This window comes from Orbicella faveolata, unplaced genomic scaffold (genome assembly GCF_042242905.1).
Source record: "Orbicella faveolata isolate gen_17 unplaced genomic scaffold, um_ofav_v1 contig_12, whole genome shotgun sequence".
Taxonomy (NCBI): domain Eukaryota; kingdom Metazoa; phylum Cnidaria; class Anthozoa; order Scleractinia; family Merulinidae; genus Orbicella; species Orbicella faveolata.
Genome location: NW_028301539.1, coordinates 14,083,992 through 14,111,700, shown reverse-complemented (window position 1 = coordinate 14,111,700; position 27,709 = coordinate 14,083,992). Strand labels below are relative to the sequence as shown.

General features: G+C 38.2%; 1 protein-coding gene and 1 long non-coding RNA gene across 3 annotated transcripts in view; one reads left to right on the top strand and one right to left on the bottom strand.

The window, feature by feature from the left end:
* The window catches only part of LOC110041816 (5'-3' exoribonuclease 1-like), a 247,804-nt gene that overhangs the window by 36,822 nt on the left and 183,273 nt on the right, over nucleotides 1-27,709 (top strand). Inside the window, exons 7-11 of one of the 2 annotated variants that reach the window (XM_089283773.1) lie at nucleotides 5,493-5,572; nucleotides 10,348-10,435; nucleotides 18,459-18,572; nucleotides 19,492-19,546; nucleotides 25,594-25,661. In XM_089283773.1, coding sequence (XP_089139899.1) covers nucleotides 5,493-5,572; nucleotides 10,348-10,435; nucleotides 18,459-18,572; nucleotides 19,492-19,546; nucleotides 25,594-25,661 — 405 coding nt within the window. Of the gene's footprint in view, nucleotides 1-5,492; nucleotides 5,573-10,347; nucleotides 10,436-18,458; nucleotides 18,573-19,491; nucleotides 19,547-20,746; nucleotides 20,893-25,593; nucleotides 25,662-27,709 lie in introns of those variants that run through there. The other variant, XM_089283774.1, reaches the window with a different exon arrangement.
* On the bottom strand, nucleotides 21,471-22,257 carry LOC149116781 (uncharacterized). Its single transcript, XR_016205782.1, has 2 exons — nucleotides 22,113-22,257; nucleotides 21,471-21,637 (listed from the first exon to the last, which is right to left on the bottom strand). It is a non-coding gene; the product is annotated as an uncharacterized LOC149116781 (long non-coding RNA).

Sequence of the window (27,709 nt, the reverse complement as noted above, 5' to 3'; positions counted from 1 at the left end):
GATTATGACCGTTCGGTTTGATTCAGGATTCTTTGATTCCATGATTTCGGTTCGATTTTTTGCATACCTTTCCCAGGGTGCCCTCAGTGAGTTATTATATTGTGAAATCAGAATCCAGAACTCTTTTAAAATGTGAGAATTGAGAATTTCCAAATAAGGCAAACCATATGGGACATGCTCATTGTCAGGTTCTCAAGCATGGTGAGATATGACCAAGGGATTGTGAATCCACCTGCATCTTTTCGATCCACTGTGTGGAAATGTTATGGTTTTCCGGCTATAGATGGTACAACAGACAAGTCTAAAACTATCTGCAAAATTTGCTCAGCAACATTCTAGTGTTAATATTGTGCTGGTTCAACTTCAAGCATGAGCGCATGCTTAAAACGTCAACACAGCATTGATATCAGAAGTGTTGGACTCAAAGACACCGGGTACGAAAAACTGTACTGGAACAGGACAGTTAAAAATTCAGGATGTTATGAAGAATAAGTTGCCACGGTCAGGCAACAGGGCAATGGCGATAACAAAGTCTATCAGTGCTTTTATTGTAAAGGACACGAGGCCATATTCAAAACATTAATGTTTTGCACAATTGATTGAAATAATTGAAATTGAAAGGCAATAATGGAAACTGAATCGAATTGCAAGAAATATGAATTGTTACACCCCTAAGATCTACTTTGGATAAGCTCAAAGGAATCAAAGCCAATCTGATGTGTGGAATTGAAGGATGGCAGGACTTGGGTTTTAAAGATCTGCTTGTAGAACTAAAGAAGTGGACTGACATCAATTTATTAGAAGAAAGCATCACAGAGAAGAGCCCACAGAATGGAGATCCACCTCTAAAACCACCCTGTTTACTGTGAAGATACCAAGCACAGGTCAATTGATTGTATTAAAGTCACTGGAGTAGATGAGAAGCATAAAATACTTCAAGAGAAAAGACTGTGTTTTAATTGCACCAGAGCAAGACATCATGCAGATGAGTGTAAGAGCCAATTAAGGTGTCAAATATGCAATCAAAAACATCATACGTCCATTTGTCAAGAAAGCAAAATCGATGCACTCCTTGTCAACACAGGAATGACAATGGCTCACTTGACATATCCAGTTGTTATTGTCAAAGTCAAGGGAATTAAATGCCAAGCATTGTTGGACACAGGAGTGGGAAGTTGCTATGCATCTGCCATGCTTTTAAACCGACTTTCAAGTGGTTAGTGAAAGGAAGAAGTCTGAAAGGTAGAGATGTCACTTGTTGGAGTGATATCTCAAGCATTGTTGGACACAGGAGCAGCAGGTTTCTATGCATCTGCTGTGCTTTTAGACCGAATTTCAAGTGGTAAGCAAAAGAAAGAAGTCTGAAAGACAGAGATGTCACTTGTAACTTCAATGAGAGAAGATGAGCTGGCAATGATTGAGATTTCTTAAGTTGATGGAAAGTTTTCAATGCCTGCAGAAGTCACTAGAGTAGATAAAGGACAGCTACTTTTCCTTGATAACCCAAAGTGTGGAGAAATGATTGCAGAGAACCCCCATTTTGTTGGGGGTCGTAATGAACACTCTGAACACCAAGCGTTGCCCGCCCTGAAAGTCAGCGAACCTGCTCAGTCTGTTGCTGAGTTGACAAACTTTTCCTGGATCATCATGTCGCCAGGTAAAGAACCTCTAGACCTAGCAAACTTGTTACGAATGCGGACATCACACCTGGATTACAAGGAACTTTGCTGCCTTGATGTACTTGACTTTTCCGCCACACCCTCAAACGGCGAGGTTAGCGTGTATGCTGAATTCAAAGAGCAACTTGTGTGAGACAAAGATGGTTGGTATGAGACTGGTCTGCCCTGGCGGGGAGATCATCCTGTGTTGCCGAACAACAAAGAGGGAAGTTTGTGTTGACTTGGAAGTCTGAACAAGAGGGTTGGGCACCAGAACCTGACTTGTGAATATGGAGAAGTTATTGAGGATCAGAAGAAAATGGGCGTTGTCCAGAGAGCAGACGAACCAGTTGTACAAGCCACCACAGAATATACCTATACGATAACAAGTATCTAAGCAACAAGAAGGGAAGGTATAGTGTCCTCTTATATGCCTGCAGCCTTACATGAGGAGTTTATCTGATCTCTTACTGAAGCTAGAAATTGCAGAGTACCTGAAGAGACTGAGGAAGTTTATCGTACGGCAAGGGAGACCTGAGAGAATCTACTCATATTTAGTTACACTGCAATGTGCATGACAATGGCTGAGTGAACGAAGTCCCATCATAGGGCCATAGACTTTATGGTTATTACAAGCAGACTAATGAATTATCGTGACGTTCCACAGAAATACTGATCAGAGACAGCAATGGCTCAGTTAAAGAGCAGAATAACGATATTTATTTCTTTCTCAAGCATCAGAGCTGACCGGAATCCTAAATCCTCGAATTTGATTCACTAATGATATGCACGTTACCGGTCCAGCTTTTTACGATAGTTTTAGCTGTTTAACGGATAAGCAATAAAGCATGTTTTCCTGTGAACGGTCATGTATATCTCCTTCAGAGACATGTTGGGGGAGTGTGTCAGAAGTTGCTGTGACGCAACATAGGTGTTGCGTTAATTAGTGATTTTTTAGAGACTTGAGATGGGAAGCGATCATGTTGCATTTAAATTCTTGTTATGAAAGCGATCAATGTGTGAGAGAATATCTTATGCTGAGCTTTAATTGAGAAATTTTAAGTCATTAAAGGAATTCACAACATATATTTTACATTTTTCTTTTAAACAGGACCCCTTTGATAACAGTACTTGTGTACTGAAGAGTTATCCTGTATAAAAATTATTTGTTATTATTATTGTTAAACATGTACATGTACTGAAGTAGTCTACCTTTAATTCCTTGGTGACATAACCAAAATAATAATAATAATAATAATAATAATAATAATAATGATGATGATGATGACCAAGGGAAGAACTGTCCTTATAATGAAAGACCCAGAGAAAGGCACAGTAGCAGGAAATTACCGCCCCATAACCTGTTTACCTGTAATGTGGAAGTTGCTAACAGGGATAATATCTGACAAGCTCTACGAATTCCTGGATACCGAGAGCGTACTACTGGATGAACAGAAAGGTTGCAGGAAAGGCTCCCAAGGAACCAATGACCAGCTCTTTATTGATAAAATGGTCTTACGAGAGGCCAAATCAAGAAAGAAGAATCTTGCAATGGGCTGGATCGATTATAAGAAGGCTTACGATATGATACCGCATTCCTGGATTCTTGAATGTCTAGAACTATTTGGTGCAGCTCAAAATGTTAAGACCTTACTGGAAAATTCCATGAATGGCTGGCAAACGGAACTTACATCAAATGGAGAAAGTCTTGGAAGTGTCTCCATCAAAAGAGGCATCTTCCAGGGTGATTCCCTATCCCCCCTCCTTTTTGTGGTCTCCATGATTCCGCTGTCCCTAGTTCTCAGAAAGTGCGAAGTGGGATACACATATGCCAACAATGCAAAGGTCAATCACCTTCTCTTTATGGATGATCTAAAGCTTTATGCCGGAAGTGAGTGCCAACTGGACTCACTGATACAATCAGTGAGAATATTCAGCAATGACATCGGTATGAAATTTGGCATTGAGAAGTGTGCTGTCTTGGTCATAAAACGTGGCAAACTGGCACAGACAGAAGGCATAACACTACCAGATGACACTACAATAAGAGCAATGGAAGAAAGTGAAGGGTACAAGTATCTAGGAGTGCTTGAGGCCAGTGACATGCTTCATGACCAAATGAAGGACAAAATCAGGAAAGAATACTTACGACGCGTTAAAAAAGTTGAAGTTGAATGGTGGAAACTTGATACAAGCCATAAACACCTGGGCAGTGTCATTCGTTAGATATGCAGGAGGAATACTTGAATGGAGGAAACAAGAACTTCGGGACCTAGATCGCAGAACAAGAAAATTGCTAACCATGAATGGAGGGTTCCATCCACGGGACTGCGTGGCACGACTTTAGGTGCCAAGGAAGGACGGAGGGAGAGGTTTGATATCCGTAGAGGATTGTGTCAATCAAGCAAAGATTTCGCTAGAATGTTATGTCCAAACAAGCGAGGAAGAACTGTTAAAAGCCGTCAGGAGGGATGGGGATGAGAATAGAGAAACAGCTGCCAACTTTAAAGCGATGAGAAGAACTGAAAATATTCAAGACTGGAAAGAAAAGCTGTTATATGGACAGTTTGCAAGACAGGGTGAAGAACAAAGAAGTGAGGAAACATGGACCTGGTTAAAAGAAGGAAAGCTCAAGAGAGAAACAGAAGCTCTTATCATTGCTGTACAAGATCAAGCAATACGAACAAACTATATTAAAACGATGGTTGACAAGTCACAGAATGACCCGAAATGTAGAATCTGTAAGCAGAGTAACAAGACCATTAGCCATATTGTAAGTTCGTGCTTGAAACTGGCACAAAAAGAATACAAAAGGAGACATGATAACGTGGCTAGAGCAATCCATTGGGACCTGTCAGGAAAATGTGGGTGTGAACGAAAGGAGAGATGGTATGACCATGTTCCAGACAGTGTGCTTGAAAATGAGGATTACAAACTTCTATGGGACTTCAGTGTGCGAACAGACCATGAAATAGGGGCTAAGAGACCGGATTTGGTGATCATTGACAAGAGAGACAAGAGCTGTCAGATTATAGGTGTGGCAATTCCAGAGGATAATAGGGTGAGAGAGAAGGAAGATGAAAAAGTTGAAAAGTATCAAGATCTAGCAAGAGAAGTTCGAAAAATGTGGGGTGTGAGGACAAAGGTTATTCCAGTGGTAGTGGGAGCGTTGGGATCAATACCACTGAGATTGAATGACAATCTGAGAGCCATTGAGGTGGGCATTCTTGTTGGACTGATCCAGAGATGTGCATTGTTGGGGTCGGCAAGAATTCTTAGAAAGGTGCTGGAGATGTAGAAAGAAGAGAAAAAGCAAACAAGGGGTGTTTCTTGGCTTCCCTAGGCAACTTGTTGTTGCCCGGAGCTAATGACAAAACCAGCTTCAATATCATCAATAGCTGTACAAATCTTTAATAATAATAATAATAATAATAATAATAATAATAATAATAATACTAATACTAATACTAATACTAATACTAATAATAATAATAATAATAATAGTAAAACAAATGTTAAAACAGCATAAGCCCATCAGTACTAATAGTACTGTTATCAAAAGGGTCCTGTAGAACTTTAAAAGTAAACAAATGAAAATATCTACGAAACCACAGCTTTAATAGTACATATAAGAATCACATTTAAGAAATACAATAAGATTACTAAAAATTACAGTGTGGTGACTTTTTGTCTTAATAAAACCCTAAATTCTTCCTTTATTTGCCATCAAAGATACCTGATCGTACTCTTCTTCCTTTTTGGTCATTGGTCTTACTTTAAATATAATTATTGTTTTGTTTATGCTGGATGTTATTGATCTTCTTACTTTACCAGATAATGCTTGGGCTCTCATCACACGAACCTCATTTTTCTCTGCTTCGAGAAGAAGTGAGGTTTGGAAAAGCTGCCAAAAGGTTTGTTTAAATGACTTGAAAATCAGAAGTGTAGCAGCTCTCGTAAGCTTGTAATTCTCTTCATTGTTAGCAGCTGTTATTTTTTTAGGGCTAGGGGCATTGTTTCTGTTGTTTGTTTTATTGTTCTCTCAAATGGTAGCGAGCCATTCATGTGAGACCTTACGAGAGCTGCTACATCACCCTTGCAAGTACGTGTCAATAAAGGAAGTTTGAAATTTATTATTGTGTTTAAGATGATTCCATTGAAAAAGCGGGAGTATTAGAAACACTTCTCAAACTTCATCCACTTCATAATCATATTATGTATAATTTTTTAGCAAAATGTAGTGAAAGGTGGGGGGGGGGGGTCACTCTGTCTTGCACAATATGGACAGAACTTTCAGAAACTATTGGACCTGGGAGGTTTCCCTTGGGAATGGACAAGTAATCTGAAAGGGAAGATAATTAATTTGCTGACAAATCATTTCTTACATTAACATATTAGAGTCTTTCAATAGACTTGTCTTTGGTCCTGTATTATAAACTATTTTAATGGGAAAGAAATGAAAGTGATAAAACAAATTAAAAAGTTCACTGCAAGCCAGCATTTCCTGACAAAGTGTTCTTTACAGCATTCAAATGAAAATAATTTATCTCGAAGCAGAAATGTTATCTTTTCTTTAGGTTGTGACATATTTAGTCACCTATTTGCCATTTTAATTTTTGCGTTAAAAAGTGGGAGCCAATTTGCTTTTTTAGGAGAGAAACACCATTTGAAGGGGTGCGTGGATAAAAGCCTTAACTGACTCAAGATCTCATGTTGAATTCTCCTTTTTTCATACTAGGAAACAAAAAGCAATTTGCTAGGAGAGTCATGCAGTCTATCAGATGTCACTTGGGGTCTTTTTCAATGCACCCCTTCATTTATTTCTCTGTTGAGCTTAGCTTGAAAGAAATCTCCTAATGGTGTGTTAAATGATGTGAAAAATATATTATTACTTGCAGTAAAGATGCTCAGTACAATTCAGTGGTATGACCTTTAGTTAATACCATTTTTATCAGCTATGTTGTTCGTCCTTCGTAGTCTAAGATGACCAAAGACATCTAGGTTGTTAAAAATAAATTTCTATGGTGTGTCCGGAGGTGACTGATGAGACCAATCCGGGCAAGGAAGCCTCTCCCACAGGTAGGGCAGAAGTGGGTAGGGGCTGTGCTGTTAGTACTGGTGGCTCTTTCCTTGCGTACTGCTCGCTTCTCCTCGGCTTGACGGGACCTGCGTTCCTCTGCTGCGTGGGCTCCTTTGGTGGTGAGTTGGCACCAGGAGGGTCTGTCGGAGGCAAGAGACGCCCAGGACTCAATGCTGATGTTGAAGTCTTTTAGGGAGACTTTTAGACTGTCCTTGTAGCGCTTTCGCTGCCCTCCAACTGTGCACTTGCCAGAGCAGAGCTCCCCGTAGAAGAGCTGCTTTGGAATACAGTCAGCTGGCATGTGGGAGACGTGGCCTGCCCATCTCAGCTGGGCCTTGCACATGACAGTGGTGGCACTGAGAAGGTCTGCCTGCTTCAGGACTTCTGTGTCCGAGACTTTGTCCTGCCAGTGAATGTGGAGAATGTTTCGGAGGCACCGCAGATGAAAGTTGTTGATCAGCTTCTCATGCCATCTGTACACAGTCCAGGTTTCCCAGCCATAGAGTAGGGAGGTGAGGACCACAGCATGGTAGACTTTGAGCTTGGTATTGAGGCTGATTCCTCTTCTCTCCCAGACTTTCGTGCACATCTATAAGTGGAAGGGCAATTGCCAGGCATGCGATAACCACAGAGGAATATCCCTCCTGTCTATAGCAGGCAAGATCTTGGCCCGTGTCCTGCTGAACCACTTGCTGGAGCACCTGGAGCAAGGCCACCTCCCTGAGAGCCAATGTGGCTTCTGTGTGGGTGGTGGGACCAGTGATATGATCTTTGCTGCTCGTCAGCTCCAGGAGAAGTGCATGGAACAGCATTGCGACCTCTACACGACCTTCGTTGACCTGACCAAGGCCTTCGATACGGTCAGCTGGGAAGGCCTTTGGAAGATCATGGAGAAATTCGGCTGCCCGAGCACTTTCATCACAATCGTCTGCCAATTCCATGATGGCATGATGGCCAGAGTCCTCAACAACGGTGAACCATCTGAAGCCTTCCCAGTGACCAACGGAGTCAAACAGGGTTGTGTCCTGGCCCTGATGCTGTTCAGCTTGATGTTCTTGGCAATGCTGTCTGATGCCTTCAGGGACTGTGATCGTGGCATCAATTCCATTACTAAAAGCTGGTGAACTGTGACTTACCATAATACAGCCATGGGATACTGAGTAGTTGAATTGATGCAATCTACATTTCAAGGGACTAAATCATGAGATAAGTGAGGTAGAAGGACTGTGAATGGGTTCATTCTCAATGAGCTCACATACATAATTGTTAACTAAAGTACGTTATCCTTATTCCCAAATGGCATATCTACTTTTGGAAGCTAGACAACAATCCCCCTAGCTTAAACTTGTTTTTAGAAATCTTCAAAGATAGACTTTTAGTGAATGAAAAAGAATATAATTAGTGATCCCCAGCACCGGTCAGTGCCAGCATGATTAATGGCAATGAGAAAAATACAATGTATCAAATGGAGACCAGTAATTGTTCCACTAGGTATTTCAATTTTTGAAGTTGTAATTCTGGTCCAACTGTTCTGTATTGTTCTTGAGTTGTCTTTTTCCTAAGTGGGAAATAAATGTACAGAAAATCATGAGACAAGCAACAATGTGTTGTTACAGTATATTGTACCTTTCCATGATGAAGAAAAATAGCCTTTTTCAGGTCTATAATATGTTACCAACGATGGGTCATTAGGTTGATACCCTTATTGTGGTATTTCAAATTATCAGTTTTGGAAATTGCTGGAAACACATCATATCTCATTTTCATGTTTTAGGTTAACAAAATAGCTTCACTTTCTAATAGTTATTGTTCTTGTTCAGCTGCGTTCTATTTGATGACTATTTTTTCCTTACCCTTATATATCTATTTATTATAAAGTTTCCACATAATTCACGCTCTGATTGGCTGAAACAGTGTGCTTTATCAGAGAACAGATGCACAGATTGGTGACGGTAAGCTGGCTTTCAAATTCTTGCTTCGGAATTTTGACAAATTTGACTGAAATTAAACGTTCCCTGTGACTCAGACAAACACAAGGGAAACAAGCTATTTGTTTGCAGTAAACATGGCTGCATGGAGGCCATTTTTGACAACAGTAGTGTTAAAACTGTAATAAAACAACAAGTTTTGCTAGATTCCTGCATACAAAACAGTAATCATGTAGCCAAATAAACAAATTGTCAACCTACTGAATGCTTAGATAAAAGACATTATATTTGTTACAAAAGCAGAAATTACACTATACATGTAAAATAATGGCAGAAAACACCAATTGAGCTGTTTCAGTTTATATTGAGAAGCTTTTTTTTTTGTAAAAATGCTCAAACAACACATACATGGAGTGTAGTAACACTCGTTTGCTAACTAGCGATGTCAGCTCTGGTCATCTCAGCGAAGTGAACCATAACAATTTCATATCTACTGTACACTCACCCAACGAGTGATCAGTTGAAAGATTGCTCTGATATTCTCTCCTGTACTCAGAGTAGAACCAGTGGGAGCAGTTTAGTCTTTCAACTTTGATGTTAGTTCAGGCAATCTTGCTGTAAGCAGCTGCAAGCAGCAGCCAGTAGTAAATAACTGGAGCTCCTTTCAAATAGAGCTCAGTATTTTGCATTTTCATCCGTAAGCTCTGAGCTTCTTGTTTTGTAATTTCCATTGGAAAAAATTACATTTTCATGAGCCTTAATGCAGCTTGATTCCTCTGGACAAGAAACCTTTAGGTGCTTAAAGATTAAACTTAAAAGCAAACTTCAAACTTTCTCCTCTCGAAAGCCACTCAAAACCGAAAGTTTAGCAGAAGTCCAGTTTGTGATTGTCAGCTGTTGTCTCGTTAGCCAATCAGATTATTTGAACAATTTTAACAAGGATCATGATTGGCTTATTTTGGTGTGGTTTATCAGAGAACAGATGCAGGCTGATGCCACTTTTTCCCGTTTGGAAAATAAAGTTTGGTTTGAAAATGCAGCCAAATGTCTGGAAAATTAATAGATTCTTTATCATAAAACATATAAAGAAGCCTTGACTGTACTCTGTTGTCAAGCACTTAGGAAGTGGTAGGGCACTCAAGAAGTAGGGAGAAACACTTGACTTCATCTCATGTTTCCCCCTACACTTCTTTCCTGCTCTACTGCTTCCTGTGTGCTGTACAACACAACAGAGCACAGTTGAGGCTTCTATGTTTGTTAATAATTTTTATTAAGTTACTTTTGCTTTATATTATTTTAATACACATTACTGTAATTTTTGTCGTATCCACTAGATAACTGCTTAATTTTTTTAGCCTTATGGTTGTTATAGGCAGCTAATACCTCATTTATAAGCTTCAAATTATTGTATTCTTCTTTCCTTTTTTTTTGGTATAAATAAATGTTGTTGTTGTTGTTATATTGGTCCACTGCTAGCCCCAGCTATTTAAAAAAAAATGTTTGGTCTCCATTACTACTGACACACTTTCACACAGGATTATGTATACATGTATACATGCACAACAAATTTTTATGTGTGGGGGTGTTTAAGTCTTCCTTTGATAAAACTGTAGATTGTGGGAAGGGAATGAATTACTTTGTTTACCGGTAACAGGTTATTTATTTTTGCCTTTTATTACAGAATAACAAAGCCTGAAAAGACGACTTTTCATCTTCTTCACCTGTCCCTGTTCAGAGAATATCTGGATTGGGAATTTAGTGAACTAAAGGTGACTTAAAAGTTAAATAATCTAAGGATTGTCTCTTGGGTACTACTGGTAGAGGGATCCATATTAGTTTTTTCTCCAAGTTGTCAGCAGGGCAAGTATGCCAGATGACATACTTGCCCTGGCAAAATTTTACTTGCCCGTTCACATGCCATGCAATGCACTTTGGGATGGATGCAATAAGGTGGAAAATGTTTTAGTTTCATATATAATCAGAGTGCTAATCAAAAGAATTACTCTTCTTGTTGAGAATTAGAAAAGAAAAAAAAAACCTTTTATCAAATAAATTTTGATCAGCAAGGCTGAAGATTTCCATGGCAAACAGTTTTTTGATTCTGTTATTTCTGAATCACAGTAACGACACGATACTGGAAACGACCATTACCGTGAAATCCTAGGGGTTGCCTCAATCTTGGGAAATTAACTACAAATTATATTTTAAATGCTGCACATTTCTGGAAGAAAATCTGCCTGAGTCTAGATAGCTTTCTCTCAAGTAAAGATGGCGGCGTCCTATGCCAATACGACACATAAAATGTAGCTTCTGTATATAGGTTTCAAAGTCAAAATCAAATCCCTCAGAATCTTTGCTGTCCTCTAGTAAGCCAAAGGAAAATAGGAAATTAAGTGGGAATCTGGGAACCAGGTTGTTTACATCGGTTATTGTGACATGAAACACAACGCTAAGTTGGAGTAAGCGCCAGCGGAAATACTATTGGACAGAAAAGAGATATGAAGCTCTTAAGTGCTCTTTTACATGTAAAACACCTTGCATGCCTGCCTGGTGGTTGAGAGGCATCATAAAGCCTTGATAAACCTGTAAGTCATCAGCACGTTTTAAAGAACCACTTTGGGCAAGGATTCTTTGGTTCCTTTGATGCCCCATAATCCGAGTTACGTAGTTATTGACACAGGGAGTACCACAGATAATGGCCAACAACTGCCTTCTTTAAGTGAAATGAGCATCTCTGTGGTCATGCATTCTCGTGAAATCAACATTTAACTGTTTCTCAAGTGAAAAAGCGTCTTTGAGGTTGCCTTTTCATGTGAAATCAACATGTGTGTATTTTTTAAAAGTGAAATCAACATCTCTGAGCTTTCCCGTTGATGTGAAATCAACTTATGTGTTTTTTTTAAAGTGAAACAAGCATCTCTGCAGTCACACATTCTTGTGAAATCAACATTTCATCATTTTTGTTCCTTATGTGAAAAAAGCGCCTGTGAGGTGGCCCGTTGACCTGAAATTAACGAGATGTTAGTGTTTTTAAGTGAAATCAAAATCTTTGAGCTTTCGCGTTGACATGAAATCAACATTGAACTGTTTTTTATGTGAAATGAGCATCTCTGTGGTCATGCATTCTCATGAAATCAACATTTTACTGTTTCTTAAGTGAAAAAAACGTCTTTAAGATCGCCTGTTGACCTGAAATCAACATTTTGCTGTTTTTTGAAGTGAAGACAAAATTATTGTTTTCAAAACTTGAAGTGAGACAAAGTTTTTTGCTTTGTTGTGGAGCAGAAACTTGTTTTGAGCTTTTTTCTGGAAATTCAGAGCGTAAAAAGCAAAATATAACCTAACATTTGACATAAGGCGGATATGCATAAGGCCCTTCTGAAGAAAACCAAGGCCTCTTCGACTGCCATGAAGGCTGAAAGGAACGTTTTTGCTCTTCCTGCTCGTATTTGCTGATACAATTGCATCACATGTTTTTTGTTTTTAGCATTTCTTTTTGTTTGTACTGCGGATGCAGTACAGAGCATCATTGGTTGACAAAATGAAAATTGAACCTGCAGTGATTTCATTCACTTCATCCAAGATGGTGGACCAAAATGACGATTTAATCGCGAAATTGCGAAAGAAAGCTGCAAATCTCTATCTGTTTTCTACAAGTTTCAAATGGATAACAAGTGGTCAGGATGCAGGGAACTCATAAACAAAATTTAAGAAATGTTTTTTTTCCTAGTGGAGTCAAACTAATTTATTATTATTATTATTATTATTATTATTATTATTATAAACTTGTCTTTTTGGACAAGTTTCTGTATTGTTTAGGTCCCTACGATTTTGTTGTTGTCACAGATGACGGGACGACTGTGAATATAGATCCCTGCAGTATATAACCACTAAATATACAAGTTATAGCCATGTGTATTCCAGACAAAAATTACATTGGCGTTACTGAAAACCCCTGCAAATCACAATTATAGACTGTAGGTAGCGTCTTGATACAAGATCACTATGGCCACTACAATTTTCAGGTGATTTCCAATTTTGAGCACTTCCTAAACAAAATTTAATTGAAAGGCCTGTTAGGCCCCACTATTGGAAAATTATTGCACTCTGGAGGCTTGAAGTGGTGAAAACAAACAGCTGTTGTAAAGAAAATTGTACATTTTGAAGACTGTAAACCATTCACCACTACCTTTAGTATGTTATCCTCCTTAGACCTTCTTTGGTCCACTTACAAACTACCCTAAACACCGGCAGATAAGCCACACTTGCAGATAAGCCGCACCTCAAGTTTGGCAACTCAAATTTTGAAAAAACGTTTTTGGATAGAAATCGAAATAAATTAAAAGTGGAGTCTTGAGAAAGATCTTTACATGTAAATTTCTTGTTTTATTGAAAGCAAACCTGCAAAAATTCACCAACTTTGAAAACAGAGAATGCTTCAATCTGAAACCATCACTTATAATTTTTGTTCTGCAATAGCATGGAAATGATGTCTACTAGCTTTGACATATGTTTGATCTCTCTCTGGTATTTTTTAACCAGTATTTTTGTTTTCATTCCTGTCAGTTTTTCAATACAATTTTACATTCAACACAAGAGCTCTTTTGTTGGTTCATGTGTAGCTTAGTAGCCAGGCATTTCACAGGAGTTGAATTGGAGTACTGGGCACAAATAGCTTTTGAAGCTTTCTTTGATCACAGCTCATTTCAGTGCGACAATGTAAACAGCTTTGTGGTGGAATGGAGATTTCCTGCTGAACGATGTTCATCTGCCTTAAAATGGCAACCTTAAACTGGTTCAAAGATTTTTTAACGAAGGTTTAACCCATTGATGCCTGTGCCGCCCGTAACCGCCCGTGTGAAAAACTCCTCCATTTCCCTGTGCCGCCCGTAACCGCCCGAAAAAAAGCATGTGGGGACAATTGCCTTTCCTACCCTCCCTGAAGACTTTTTGTTCTCCTATTGTTCTATTGTTCTTGAGGACAAATAAACCAATCAGAATGGGCTTTCTGAACATATTTTTAGAGGACTTTAGGGGTCCTAGAAAGATGGTTTTTCTTCTTAAAATTGCGCGCTCGAAAAGTGCAGGTAATCATGGCGCGTCGCGGTCCAAATCTAAAAACTTCCAAGGTCTTGTTTTCATCCCTAACATGGATAAATTACTGATTTGGGCTTTAAAATAGAAAGGAAAAATACAAATCAATGTTTAGGTGGCCTCAGAATGGAGGATCAAGGAGTACAGCATCCTCAAAACTATCTGGTGAAGAAGTTTTTCTTCCCACAACTGCCGTGAAAACATGAAGATCGGAGCGTTTTCAAGTAAGTTTTGACGACAGATCGCAGATTGAAAGCAGCTTTTCGGACTTAAGAAACAAAAAGGGTAATGTATATTATTACTTCGAACTTGAATTCAACTTTCGGAATGATTGGTAAAGCCACGGGCGTATAAATGACTGCAAAAGCGGTTGGACAAAACTCAAGCTTTCGCGTTAGTGTGAAGAATAATTTGAACATGCTGTTTATGTAGCGAAGCACGTCTGCGAAATTTGAACAATTTTTTGCTTTTAAATAGGTTTCTTCGCCGCAGCTTGGATGAAAATTTATTGTTATTGAACTTCCTTCTGCATTTCTTTCATTTGGTTCCCTGTATTTGGGAATTTTAGGTTTTAAAAGTGAACAGTAATTTGCACGCTGGATTTTTATTTTACGGCGGTCTCCTGGCACTTCATTTATTTAGTTTATTCGCTTCGTTGAAATATTTTTTGGAGTCTTATTCAGCTACTACAGAACCGCTGAGAAAAGAACTAAATGACCTCTAATTAACACAGTTGAAATACGACTGATCTCAAAATAATTCGCTTGTTTTTGTCGTCTTTTTGATTTACGACTTTCATCTTTCTTTTGCAGCATTGTAATATTTTCGTCGCACGGCGAAGAAATTACTCGCTTTCTTGTTTTCAGATTGAGTTTTACATGAGTTCTTCGCTTTTATTTTTCGTTGTTTTCTCAAATGTTAGCCGTTATAGTACAAGAATGAAATTCTGTTGAATTTGGTTTCGTTTTTTGTCCTCCAAAGTCAATAATTAACTCATTTTGGCGAAGTCAATTTTCTCAGCCTCTGTGGGACATTTTGTTGCACGGTAAAGAAATAATATAATTTCTTGTTTACTTATCAGTTTTACACATCAGGTTGAGTTCTTTTTGTCATTATTTTTAATATTTTGACCCTTCAATTATTCAACTTTAAATAAACGATGTCTTGAAACCTGATCTTGTGTCTGTCGTTACTGCGCATATGGTTTATTTTTGTGCTTTCGCTCGCTCTGAAATATTCCAAAAAAACGCCAGGGAATTAGGGGTGGGTCACAGGCATTTCATTCAGGCGTCAATGGGTTAATGCTTTTTAACAGCAAGAAATGTAAGCTTACGCTTGCGAACAAAAATGGTCCTGCTAGGGGCCAATGTGTACGAGCAATACTTTGATATTTTTGGGTTACACTGTCACAATAAAAAAAATAATTCGAAAACCATTCAATGTATAAAGTCAAGAAATTATGATGTTATAGGAGAGAAATAAACAAGACACTTCTCCAAGTTTTAGGTCTTTACGTTTTCTCAAACTTCAAATATTCATTGAAATATTTTGCACAAATTTTTAGAGCCCAGTATGGAGCCGCCATGTTGGTGTACCTCCATGGAACACCAACATGGCAGCCGGAAAATAGTGTAAACAACTGGAAACTTGCTTTGGCTATCTAGGTGACTGATTATCTGAACTGATCAAGTAAACATTTAAATAAGCACTTTTCCTAATACTTTAACTTCTGAAAAGGCTAAAAATCACTAGATTAGTATATATTTTTCAACAAACACATCCTTAATGTCATGCACCACCTTACATTTAACTCTGTAATTCAAAAGGTGCCTGTTTTCAGACGAAGCAAGCTATTGAGCTGAAAAGTTACTGCCACTTATGCCTGATGAGGATAATAACTTTGGTGGCTCTTTAGTCATGTGCAAACTAAGAATTATTAGTTTTATGAAGTTCTTACAGTGCTATACTATCTTATAAATTTTTGATGAAAAGTGTTAATTTAAGCAAATTTATGGCATGTTGTCCAGATGTTCTCGCAGATAACCTGCATCCCCAATTTTTAAGGAGAATTCTTGAGTAAAAAGGTGCAGCTTATCCCCTGGTGTTTACAGTTCACGGGAATAGGGAGAGTGTAATGCTATAAAAAGCAAACTGAGGCATATTCTCAGTTCTCGGATTTTGCAATCTGCCCTGATCTGACCTGTGTTGATATGTAGTAAGATTTTGAGCAAAATTATAGTGCATTTAACAATCAACAATCAATTTTTGTCATTTAAATCTGTTCAATACGTCTCTGAAAGCTTCAATCCGTCACAGCTTCGTTGTTCCACTTATTGAAAATAATGTCTTTACGAAGATATCATACTTTTCTTTTACATTGACCTGTTTCTTACAGATGCGAATAATATTATGTAGCACTAAAACATTTCTGTGATCATTCTATGACCTAAGGGACATGCTCTTGTACAGTCGACCTTGTTTTACAGACACTTGTTATCTGCACATTGCAGGTGTTCAATGTTTCCTGATAACATGCATCTGTAGTTACATTTTTTTCCGAGATCCCACTTAATGTGGATGCTCAGATGATATAGACACTTAATAGATCGTTTTCATATCATGTCATCAAATTCCAAAATCCAACATTACGGAGCCATGAAAGTTTTTGTCCTCATCAGGTGTAAAGGGTGCTAAATTTATATCAGTTTAAAATTTTCAGCTCAATAGTGTGCTTGGTTTGGAAACCAGTGCATTTCGGATTTCAGAGTTATGGCAATGCATGACATAAAGGTCACACGGAATGGACATGCATGAGGGCCAACTGCCCTATCTCCAGCACCAAATTGTGCTTATTACGTAACGCTGTTTACCAAATCACGTGTAACAACTGCAACCAATACTACATCAGGAGCACTACACGCTTTATCCACGATTGAGTAAGAGAACACCTGAACAATGACAACTCCTCCGTGAAGAAACACATTTCAAAGTGCCAAAACAAAGTCCACAAAGGCATCGAAATCAAGACCATTGTACTAGAAAACGACCCCGCAAATCTACGACTGTTCGAAGTGTTTTACATATGAAACTACAAAGCTGCCCTCAACTCCCAAGAGGAATGCAGCGAATTTGCAGACCTTTTATTCCAATAATTATTTTAACATATTTAGAGACTCTTTGTACTTAGATCATGTCATTCATTTTTATTCATATTTGTATCTTATTATTTAGCTCATGCATTTTACCCCCCACATTCTTTCGCTTTTCACACGTTTTTACTTTACATCTGTATATAAGCCTTACGCAGAATATTTTTTCTTATCCCTGATGATGCCGTAGATCGGCGAAAGCTTGGATTTTTTAAAACGATTTTAATATCATTTTACAGTAGTGTAAGGCGTCAATTGAACTTTTACCATTTTCATTTAAAATTCTACTGAAGGACAACATCCAACAATTATTAAATAAGTTTGTTCAGAGAAGTTGTTCATGCCGGTTCACACCACAAAAGTTTGTTGCTTTGACTCTCGCTATCTCAAATTTCTGTCTGGTTACCTTGAAAATTTACTACTTTGCATTTTTGAGAAAGATTGTGAATTTTTCGATTAGAATGCTTCAAAACATCTTCCAAAATTTCAACAGCATTTTGTGGAAAATTCGCCTGATGAAACTTTGATGAATTTGTTTGCATTACTTTTGCACAATACTGAAATTGCAACCATCAGTTAGTACATGTAGCTTAGGAGAAAATAAAAGTTTACATGCCAGGATTCAAACCCACAACCTTCAGCAGTTAAACCACTTTGCCAACCTTCAACTGATGAATTATTCATGAAGAACTCAGAGTCACCTGCTTTGATTGACTACCACTGCAGGCCCAAATGATTCACACAGTAGTCTACAGATTCAAATTGCTGTGGTATTCTGCTGGAAGTCACTTAGGCTCGATTACCAGCTGCTGTTCGGGACAGGAGTGGAAATTGAACTTAGAAATCACTCGTAATTTGCTCATCAAATGACTTGTTTTACTACTGTTACTTTACTGTTGGAAATCACTCAATTTGCTCAGCAAATGACTTGTTTTACTGGCTATGTTATCTGAATATAGATATCACAAGTTGGCTTAGAAAGCATTTTGATTTGGACCTTACAACCTATTTCACTGGTTTTCTTGACTATTAAAATTTTCTTGGCTACAGCAAGCACACAAAAAAGCTGATCATCATGGGTTGTCTACTTTGAACACAAGGAAATTTTGAGTGAGATTACTCCACCAAAAAAGAATGTTTTTGATGTAACTCGTCACATGGGAGAAACCACTATCCATGAAATCTCAATAGTGCAATGTCATAATTTCCTGTATATGAAGTGGTTATCCATATTTTTAGGATTCAATCCTTGTGTCTGTGCTTTACCCAAGACACCAAATCAATTTTCTACAAGTCATTTTGGAGATTTTTTGAGAAAATGCTCAAAATTGAAAACTTCTGTAAATGGTTTGGAGACCCTTCAACAGCTCGCTTACTCAGTTACTTGCACAATATTTTTTTTATTAGTTTGTATAATTGCAGGCACATACATTGATTTAATGTTACAAAAAGTTAACTTTAAAAATTGGTAAAAAAACAAAACAAAAGTAATGTCATTAAATTCCTTTACAATGAATTAGTTTGACAAATAGTTAATTTTATCTCACAGGAGAAACTTCCCTTTCCTTATGATCTTGAGAGAATCATAGATGACTGGATTCTAATGGGATTTCTTGTTGGGAATGATTTTATCCCACACCTGCCAAATCTACACATTAACCATGTAAGTAAGCAGTAAACTTAAATGCAACTTCAATATAATTAAATTTATATTTTTCACTAATGATATGTTGCTGATAGGCTAATACAATTTTGGATTTAAAGTTATAAGTATGAGCACAATGGGAGGATTGCATTGAAATTTCACATAAGATGCCCCCGCCCCCTTCCTTAAATGTTCAATTTTTTGAGGCAAAAAAAATATTTCACCTCTCACAAATTACCTTAACTATGATGTACATGTACATGGACATCTACAAAAAATGCGCTAAACATTGCAGGCAGTCTTGTATTGCAGACCACTACTGTTTATTACCTATTGATTGTAACTTACAGTTCTGCTCAAAAGTATTTACCCACATCCAAGAGCAGTTCTTGCCCAAGAAAAAAATCCTTTCGTGAGCTGTGACCCATTTGCCAAGCATTGCCGCTGACAAAGTTTGGAAAGAGAAAACTGCTGCCATGAAACACACAGATGTCTCAAAAGAAAAAAGGGCCTTGAGTTGGCCGTGTTTGATCTACTCACCACAGCAAGTTGCCATGTATCCAGTGTGGTTGCCTGATGGTGTAGCAGATATCACGCCCGACTAATATTTGGGGAGATGCAGGTTTGAATCCTGCTTGGGACACAAAGTGTTTCTTTCATTTCAGAGACATGTGTTGAAAGCCACCTGCAATCGTGCTGACAAATTAAATAGTGTCAGAAATTTGACTAATTTAATGCCATGCCATCCTGTGTGATGCCATGCAATACAATACTGGTTTAATGTGAATATATGTTTAACTATGGTGGTGCTCTAGAGTAGTTCACCAGCTAGTTTACAGATATATCACTAGAAAAGAAATATGATGATTGATTTCAATACCACTGCAGTACTGTAATTACAATTTTGTTAACTTAGTGACATGTTATCACTTTCTAGGATGCTCTGCCGTACCTGTACAGAGTTTACATTGATGTTATGCCCTCTCTGGATGGTAAAGTATTATTTGTCTGGTTTTCTGCCTCTTGATCTGCAACTAAACAAAAACAGATTTTATGAAAGGGAAAACTAAAGACTGAAGTAACTACCAGTTTTTGTGCAGTATATATTTTTTTTACTGAGGTGGTAGACTTGATTTAAACAAGTTAGTTTTAAATGAAAGTGCTTCCTCCCTTAAAAAGCTTTGGGCAAGCCCTGTAACTGTCTGGGCTATGTAGTAGAGTTTCATGGCAATTGATTCATGCACTGTAAAAAAGTTTAGCATTCATTATGTTCTAGGATTGGAGATATTTTGAAATAATTCATGCAAATAATAAGTCAAAGCCTACCTTCTTGTTCAATGGCTGATGAGGGTGATGCCTTGCAGTTGCTCTTTGATTTTCTTGAAAATAAAAATTGTTAGCAGACTCATTGCTCTTAGAGTTATGGGACTTTGGCAGTTCTGAGATCCATCGTGGGCCACTTTGCTTACCAGTTCTGATCTAAGTCCAAAATATAGCTCCAAGATATGTTGCTGCCACATCTGAAAGTTGAATAATTACGTGAAAAATAATCTTGCTGTTCTCTGTCCACAGTCCCAGACAAAATTAGTTGGGACAGTTGAGCTGGATCAGGTATCCCCCATCCCCCCTAGTCAGTGTTGGAAAATGTTGTGTTTTTTTTTTTTCGACAAAAAGGGAAAAAATCACCTGATTATCAACGTTGTAAGTGAACTTGCTTTGTGTCCCAACGTTTTTGTCTGGGATTGTCTGAAAGAAGAATTTAAAGAATGTCACACCACTCGCTGTAGCAAAGGTCAGAGGAAAGGGCAGTACCATCTTGTGGGGTACAGCTAATGAGTGCTACTAATAAAAGACATCATCATGCAATGACAACTTTTACCTGGGTAGGCATTAAAGAACCTGAAGTCATCTTTCTAAATGACCATGACATGACCTTCTATTGCTTCTCTCGTAGCAAATGGCTCAGGTGCTCACCCCTAAAATCCAACTATGTACAAGTTATTGTGTTTGAAAAGGATGTTTCTATTTCCTGCACTGAAAAAGATGACCTTGCCTATGTCTTTAGAGGGGTTGGTTGATTCGTGCTGAAATGATGTAAATTTGGTTGAAACAGTGGGTACCAAGCAAGTGGATATTTTTGCCTTGTCCTCCCTGTTTCGCAGAGTTCATCTGTGGACAGCAATAAAGCATTGCTACTACCTAAACATGATGAAATTATGCACGACTCTCTTTATTTTCCCCTCTAATACTAGAATGCGTGTAAAGCGAGGTGTGTTCTTGGCTTCAGAAGTGTCACCGGGTTAACTGCCGCGATTAACCCTTACGATTAACCATAGTGGTAAAACATTTTGGTTCCAAACTGATTCATGTCATTCAAGTTATAGTGGAGCTCCTGTGCGCTGAAGGCGCGTGAGTGGAGCCCCATACCTTAGAAAATTTGGTAACCCATCGATCTGAAAAATCTTGTCACGTGACTGTCTGTACATATGTACGTACGTCTGTCCATATGCCAATACCTTGAAAACTAGCACCATTACCATAGCTACATCTTTGATTTTGGGCGTCCACGCAAGAGTTAATTGACAGCTGTCACAACAAGTTATCCGCTGACCAGTATCACGTGACTACATCGTGGGCTCAGGTTTAGAGCTCATTGAGGTTGCGTATTTTTTTTTAAAGTTGACTGCTGACCAGTTACTGGTTTAACGATTGGATGGTGGGCTCAAGTCATGTTATTTCTCTGGAGGGGAAGGAAAAGTACTTGCAAAGGCAAAATTTCAGTGCAAATTAACCCCTGGCTCGTTGTTGACTTTTCTTCTGACACATTCCTTGTACAATTGTCTCTTGGAAATTCCCTGATATATTGCGTACATAATTTCTACAATCTTGGTTAGGCTTGTTGGGTATAGTTTGTTAAAATTTAACTGGAAAAAATAGCAAAACCACACGCTGAACAATTGCATGCTCACAATTGATCATTTTTTGAGTTTCTGATCCAAGAAAAAACAATTCTCTTTTTCCTTTATCGTCAGTTATTGCAATCATGAGCTCCGCTTTTAGGCTTGGCTAAATCTATATATTACCTTTTTCGGCTTTATAGGAATTACGAAAAACTATTTAACCTTGTCTGGGATCATCAACTAGCAAAACAGAGCTTTGTGAGAAGGTTTATGTGGTTAACCGTTCAATTGAAATAGAAAGGGTTGTTATGTAGTTAACTTATTGTCTCTGGCAAACAGTTAACATATTTCTAGTGTCAAGCTCTACTATTTGACCACCAAATTACTTCCATCCTGTATTTCAAATAATGTGAAATGAGAAATTTTTGTACCTTCTGTCAATTGGGAAGCAAAGGTTAGGTTGCAAAATGCTGACTTTCAAGTGGTTAAGCGTTGGGGTTATTCGTGCACATTAATTAAATACATGGCACCAAGTTGTTGTGTCACGTGTAATGACAATCATTGGCATTACTGTTTGGCTAGGTTAGACATTTTCTTTTTTCTCTGTTGACTAATGGGAGACAAAGTTAAAGTTACCTTCAGTTGTATTTAGTTGTACCTAGTTGTATATTAATAACTTGTCCAAACATGACCCGCCTAGATTAGCTCAGCTATCCGCGGGCATGTTACAATTGTAATTTTAATTTGAGAACAAATAAAATGTATGTATGTATGTATGTATGTATGTATGTATGTATGTATGTATGTACGTACGTACGTACGTACTTTCACTGGAAAATTCCTTGCATATCTCTTTTAGACAATCCCGGACAAAGGTAGTTGGGACAGTTGGTTGGATCATGTATCCCCCATCCCCCTAATTAATTTTGGAAAATGTTGCGTTGTTTTTGTCACAAAGGGAAAAAAATCACCTGATTATCAACACTGTAAGTGGGGAGAGGGAAGAACTTGCTTCGTGTCCCAACTTTTTTGTCTGGGATTGCAGTAGCGTAAACTTATAACAGTCACATTGTTTGGATTGATTTATGTGAATTGCTGGAGAAATAAAAGCAAGGCAATGATTGGAGGAGTCAGCAATTCATAGAATGGGCTGCTGATTTGCTGCTTCTTGATCTGACTCAACTGCTACAAGAAATAAATAAAATGTGTGCTGCCGAGGTAACCCTAATGGCCTAGGCTGTGTAAAACTAAAATAGTGTGGAAGCCCTGTATCAATCAAAGTGGCTATGAGCCACTGAACGCAAAGTGAATGATGAATGAGTGTTGCAGCCACTGAACCGAGTTGGTTTTAATCTATTGGTCTGAGCAATGTCTACATCTTTGAATTAGAAACATTGTGACTGAGGCAAATCATTTGGTGAGTAAATCACGTCAACCTCATCTCAACAAGTTCAGTAATGAGCTATTTGCAGGGTCAAATACAGCAACAGTTAACTAAACTCAGTCCTATTTTAACTTGAAAATCTGCATGACTTTGGCACTTACAACTCACTTGAACCTGCTGTAGTAGTTAAATAACCCAGTGGCTCAATACATAATCACTTAATAAATGTTCTTTTATAACGACTAAATGGTCTGCAGATGCACTAAAAAAGTTTGTAGGAAGCAAAGGGGTCTGACATCAAAAAATGTTTTCAGTTTTTGAGTATTAAGGAATAGATTTATATGCCCAGATGGAAGTTTTGTTTCTGACCATAGTGATGGACCTTACAAATTCCACTCATGTACAATAAACCAACATCATTATTCTTCAGTGCTTTCTGTACTGGCCCCTGAAGTTCCAACCCAATAAATTCAATATGGTGTCTTAAAATTTGTAAATTATATAAGTCTAGCTACATGTATATTATAATCATGTTCAACAGAATGCAGACCTAATGCAGACTGGAGTGGGGTTTTTTGACAAGGGATAGATGGATGGATGTTGGGATGTAAAATTGGCCTCCCCGCAGAATGCAGCAGGGGCAAAAATAAATGACGTCATCGCAAAGCACATGCTTACGAGTCAGTATGAATTTCTCAATTGTTCGCTTGTTTGTGGTTATAATTCTATCTGTACCATGCAAATCAACACAAATGTGGCCTTTTTCATTTGGGATGCAAGATTACATGCTTTTGTGACATGACTAGGACAATAGTTTATTTTATATAATTTATGCTCATGAACACAACTTTGAATCGCCTTGGCTTTGGGCTGTTAACCCTGTATTAGTGACAGATAGCTCAGTCTTTATCTGGTCAAATATTGTTCAGAATCGGTGGAAAAGTACTCTGAAGGCAAGATCCATGGTTCAGTGAGCCTGAACCAAGGAACAGCAATGAAAATACTGTCTACATTATTCATCAGGGGAAATATTTGAATCAGTCACACAAAGTTTGTTTACAATAAAAAGCATGTGATTGCAAATGTTGGGTTATATTTGTACTTCCAGCTTAGAATAATGTGCATAAAAATATTTACTTTTGCATATTAGCTTTTATGCTTAAAAATTACCAGTTAATGTGAAACTATTTAGCACTAAATTTGAAAGCTAATGTAAATATTTTAGTTCTATTAAACTTGTGAGTCTATGGAAACTAGGGCCGTCACACAAAGTATTAACAAATTGTAGTTTATATAGGGGACCTGGACTTTGACACTATGATATATCTGCCTGTAAAACCTCAGTTGTTGATGAAAAATGTTGATTTTAGCAAAAGACAGAGGTTGAAAGTCAGCTAGTGAAATCATGTAAGGTATACATTTTAAAGTGACAGCATCAAATGCACTCTCATAATCTTTGATTAGTACTAGTAAAGATTTAGCCAAGCCTAAAAGCGAAGCTTCTGGGCCGGTTTGTTCAATGTGCGGTTAAGCTAACCCAGGATAAGCGAGAAGTTTGATTTAAGTTTTGTAACTGCACTTGGGTTTTCTGTTTATATTGGTTGGATTTCTGTTTTGAGTTAAAATAACCTCAAGCTGCACAAAACATAAGCAGTTTAAAACATTTTAATACAAGAAAAATTTGTAGTTCGGTCAACACTTTGGGATGCGTTAACCGGCTTCCAATCAACTGAGCCTAGATTGAGGGTGCAATCTTATCAGAAACCAGCAATTGGTCAGCAGTCAACTTAAAAAAAAAACATGCAGTCTTGATGAGCTCTTAACTTGAGCCCATGATATCGTCATATGATACTGGTCAACGGACAACTTGTTTTGACAGGTGTCAATTGACCGTAACATGGATGTCCAATATGTACACTTTAAACCATTGCTGTATGCCTTGGTCATGATGTCCACCATGTTGAGCAGCATCGTTGTTTTTCTTCGTAGGGCACACATCTGCGATCCATGCCACTAGCCATTTGGACCACAAAAAAAGAGTTGCATAGTTTTCTATTTGTATGCATACATGTGGTTCTGTTCCTAAGTTATGGGGCTCTGCTATAAAGAGCTCCACTATAAATCTATCTTTCAAACCATTGGACTTTTTGGTATGTTTCATGTTTGAACCGAAGTCCTAGTATACCATCTTAAGTGCACACTTGAAGATTTTATCATTCTTATTAAACAATTAGAACTTAGTGTAAGCATCCATTGCACTCCTACATCTAAAAGGCAAGGGATTCTTCAGCAACATCTTTATTTTTCTCCATACAAATATAAATGTTAAAAAAATATATAATGTGGTAATATATGTATTATTTCAAATAAGGTAACTGTTGTAATCTTGTTTTAATGTGACTGAAGGCTTAATGAAGCGTGTTATGTCGTAAATTTCCTTGTGAAATCCCCTCAACTTGTGTAAATCTTTTCTATTTTAACAAATTCTTCATCTTGCGTTAATTCTCACACCAATTTTCATACCAGAAACAAGAAAATTTACATTTCAGGTTTATCACACCATGTATACAGTCATATCTACATGTATACTTTGAAGGCCAAGGATTTGGCTGAAAATATTGTTGAAAGATTTACATTCTGGGAGACTTGACTTGCATTTTTTGTATGTCTCTGTTATTTCTTAGGAGTGGATCTCCTTCCATCACATAGACTCTCTTGTGATTTGTGGTGTGATTATTTTGTTTTCTGTTTAAAGGTTTTCTCAATGATGGTGGAAGGCTTATGCTACCCAGATTTGAGCAGTATCTTGTTGCCTTGTCTAAGGTGTGTAATACATTAAAGTGACTGAGAAGCTGTGCACACAAGAGCTAATCTACCTGCAATAACCTGTTAAACCTTAACCCATTGACTCCTGTGCCGGCTTTAACTGGCTGTGATGAGCATTGACCTTTCTTCCACTTCTGACATCATCACCTTTGACCAAAATTGGCATCACTTATACTCATGTTCTGCAGGAGGAAAGGATCTTTCCAGTGATACTCAGATCAGGGTGATTGGGTCAATTGAGCTTGAAATATACACGAAAATGCTCAGAAATTTGAGTGAAAAATTCAGAGTAAAGTTTCCCTCAACTACACTTGTGGTAAGAACTTCCTGTGTCGATGATGCTTTCTAGAAATCCTTTAACTGTAAGCAAGCCTAGAAGAAGGTCAACAATGTAACTACAGCAAAAAGATAAGAAAAAGAGAAAAAGGAAAGGTGCAAAAAAAACTTAGAAAAACATAAAGACGTGGGCCACTTTCTCATCCAAACACTTGGAATTTTGATTTCTGTGCATGCCCGAGCAAAACTGTCATAAAGCGTGGTACTAGTGGAAAGAAAGGTAAACTGTCATGTTTCAAATACCTTTTTGAATAGACTGGAGCTAATTAGGCTCATATCAAGGCTGAAAATGTCCCAAAAATGTGTTTTTGCCAAAAAGCCCCAACCAAGCCAATCAACCTAATCAAACCAATCAATCCAAGCAAACCAATCAACCCAACCATGCCGATCACCCCAACCAAGCCAGTCAACCCATGTCAACCAAGCCAATCTACCTAATCAAACCAATCAATCCAAGCAAGCCAATCAACCCAACCACACTGATCACCCCAACCAAGCCAATCAACCCATGCCAACCAAGCCAATCTACCTAATCAACTCAATCACCCCAACCAAGCCAATCAACCCAACCAAGCCAATCAACCCAACCAAGCCAATCAACCCAACCAGGCCAATCAACCCAACCAAGCCAATCAACCCATGCCAACCAAGCCAATCTACCCAACCAAGCCAATCAACCCAGCCAAGCCAATCAACCCAGCCAGGCCAATCAAGCCAACCAGGCCAATCAACCTAACCAAGCCAATCAACCCAGCCAAGCCAATCAACCCAACCAGGTCAATCAACCCAGCCAAGCCAATCAACCCTGGCAGGCCAATCAACCCAACCAGGCCAATCAACCCAACCAGGCCAATCAACCCAACCAAGCCAATCAACCCAGCCAAGCCAATCAACCCAACCAGGCCAATCAACACAGCCAAGCCAATCAACCCAACCAGGCCAATCACCTCAACCAAGCCAATCAACTTAATCAGTTCAATCACCCCCAAAAGGCCAATCACCCCAACCAAGCCAATAAACTTAATCAATTCAATCACCCAGCAGTCACCCAATCACCCAATCAATTCAATCACCCTATCAGCCCAATCATGGTATCAACCCAATTAACCCAATCAAATATTCCAATCCAGTCAACTCAATTAACCCAACTAAACCAATCAAGCACGATCAACCCAACCAACCCACTCAACTTCTCCAACACAATCAACCCAAGCAATCTACTAGTCAACCCAACAACTCCACTTACCTGGTCAACTCAATTGACCCAGTCCATCAAACTGAGTCAATCAATGTACCAAACTTTGGACAAACAATCAACCCAGTTTTGGGTATCAAAGAGAATTCCACAAAGGATGAAAACTTGTGTTCTCTGTTTTGAAATACAGTGTAACCCCTATTAAGCTGACCCCCAATTAAGCAGACACCCTCTATTAAGTGGACACTTAGCCTGGTCCTGAAATTAACTTCTTATACTTTCCTTTATAACGAAGCCCTATTCCATGGACACCTCTATTAAGCAGACGCAGACACTAAAATAAATTGTATTTGGCTAATTTCTATTGTTAAAAACCTCTATTAAGCGGACACCAGACTGGATTGACAATGTGGCATTGGATTACGTCCTTGAAATAGTCGATGAAATAGTCGATTAAATGTACCCGTATTATTGTTGCTGTATGGAAAGGGCATTAACTAACCCTAACCCCAAC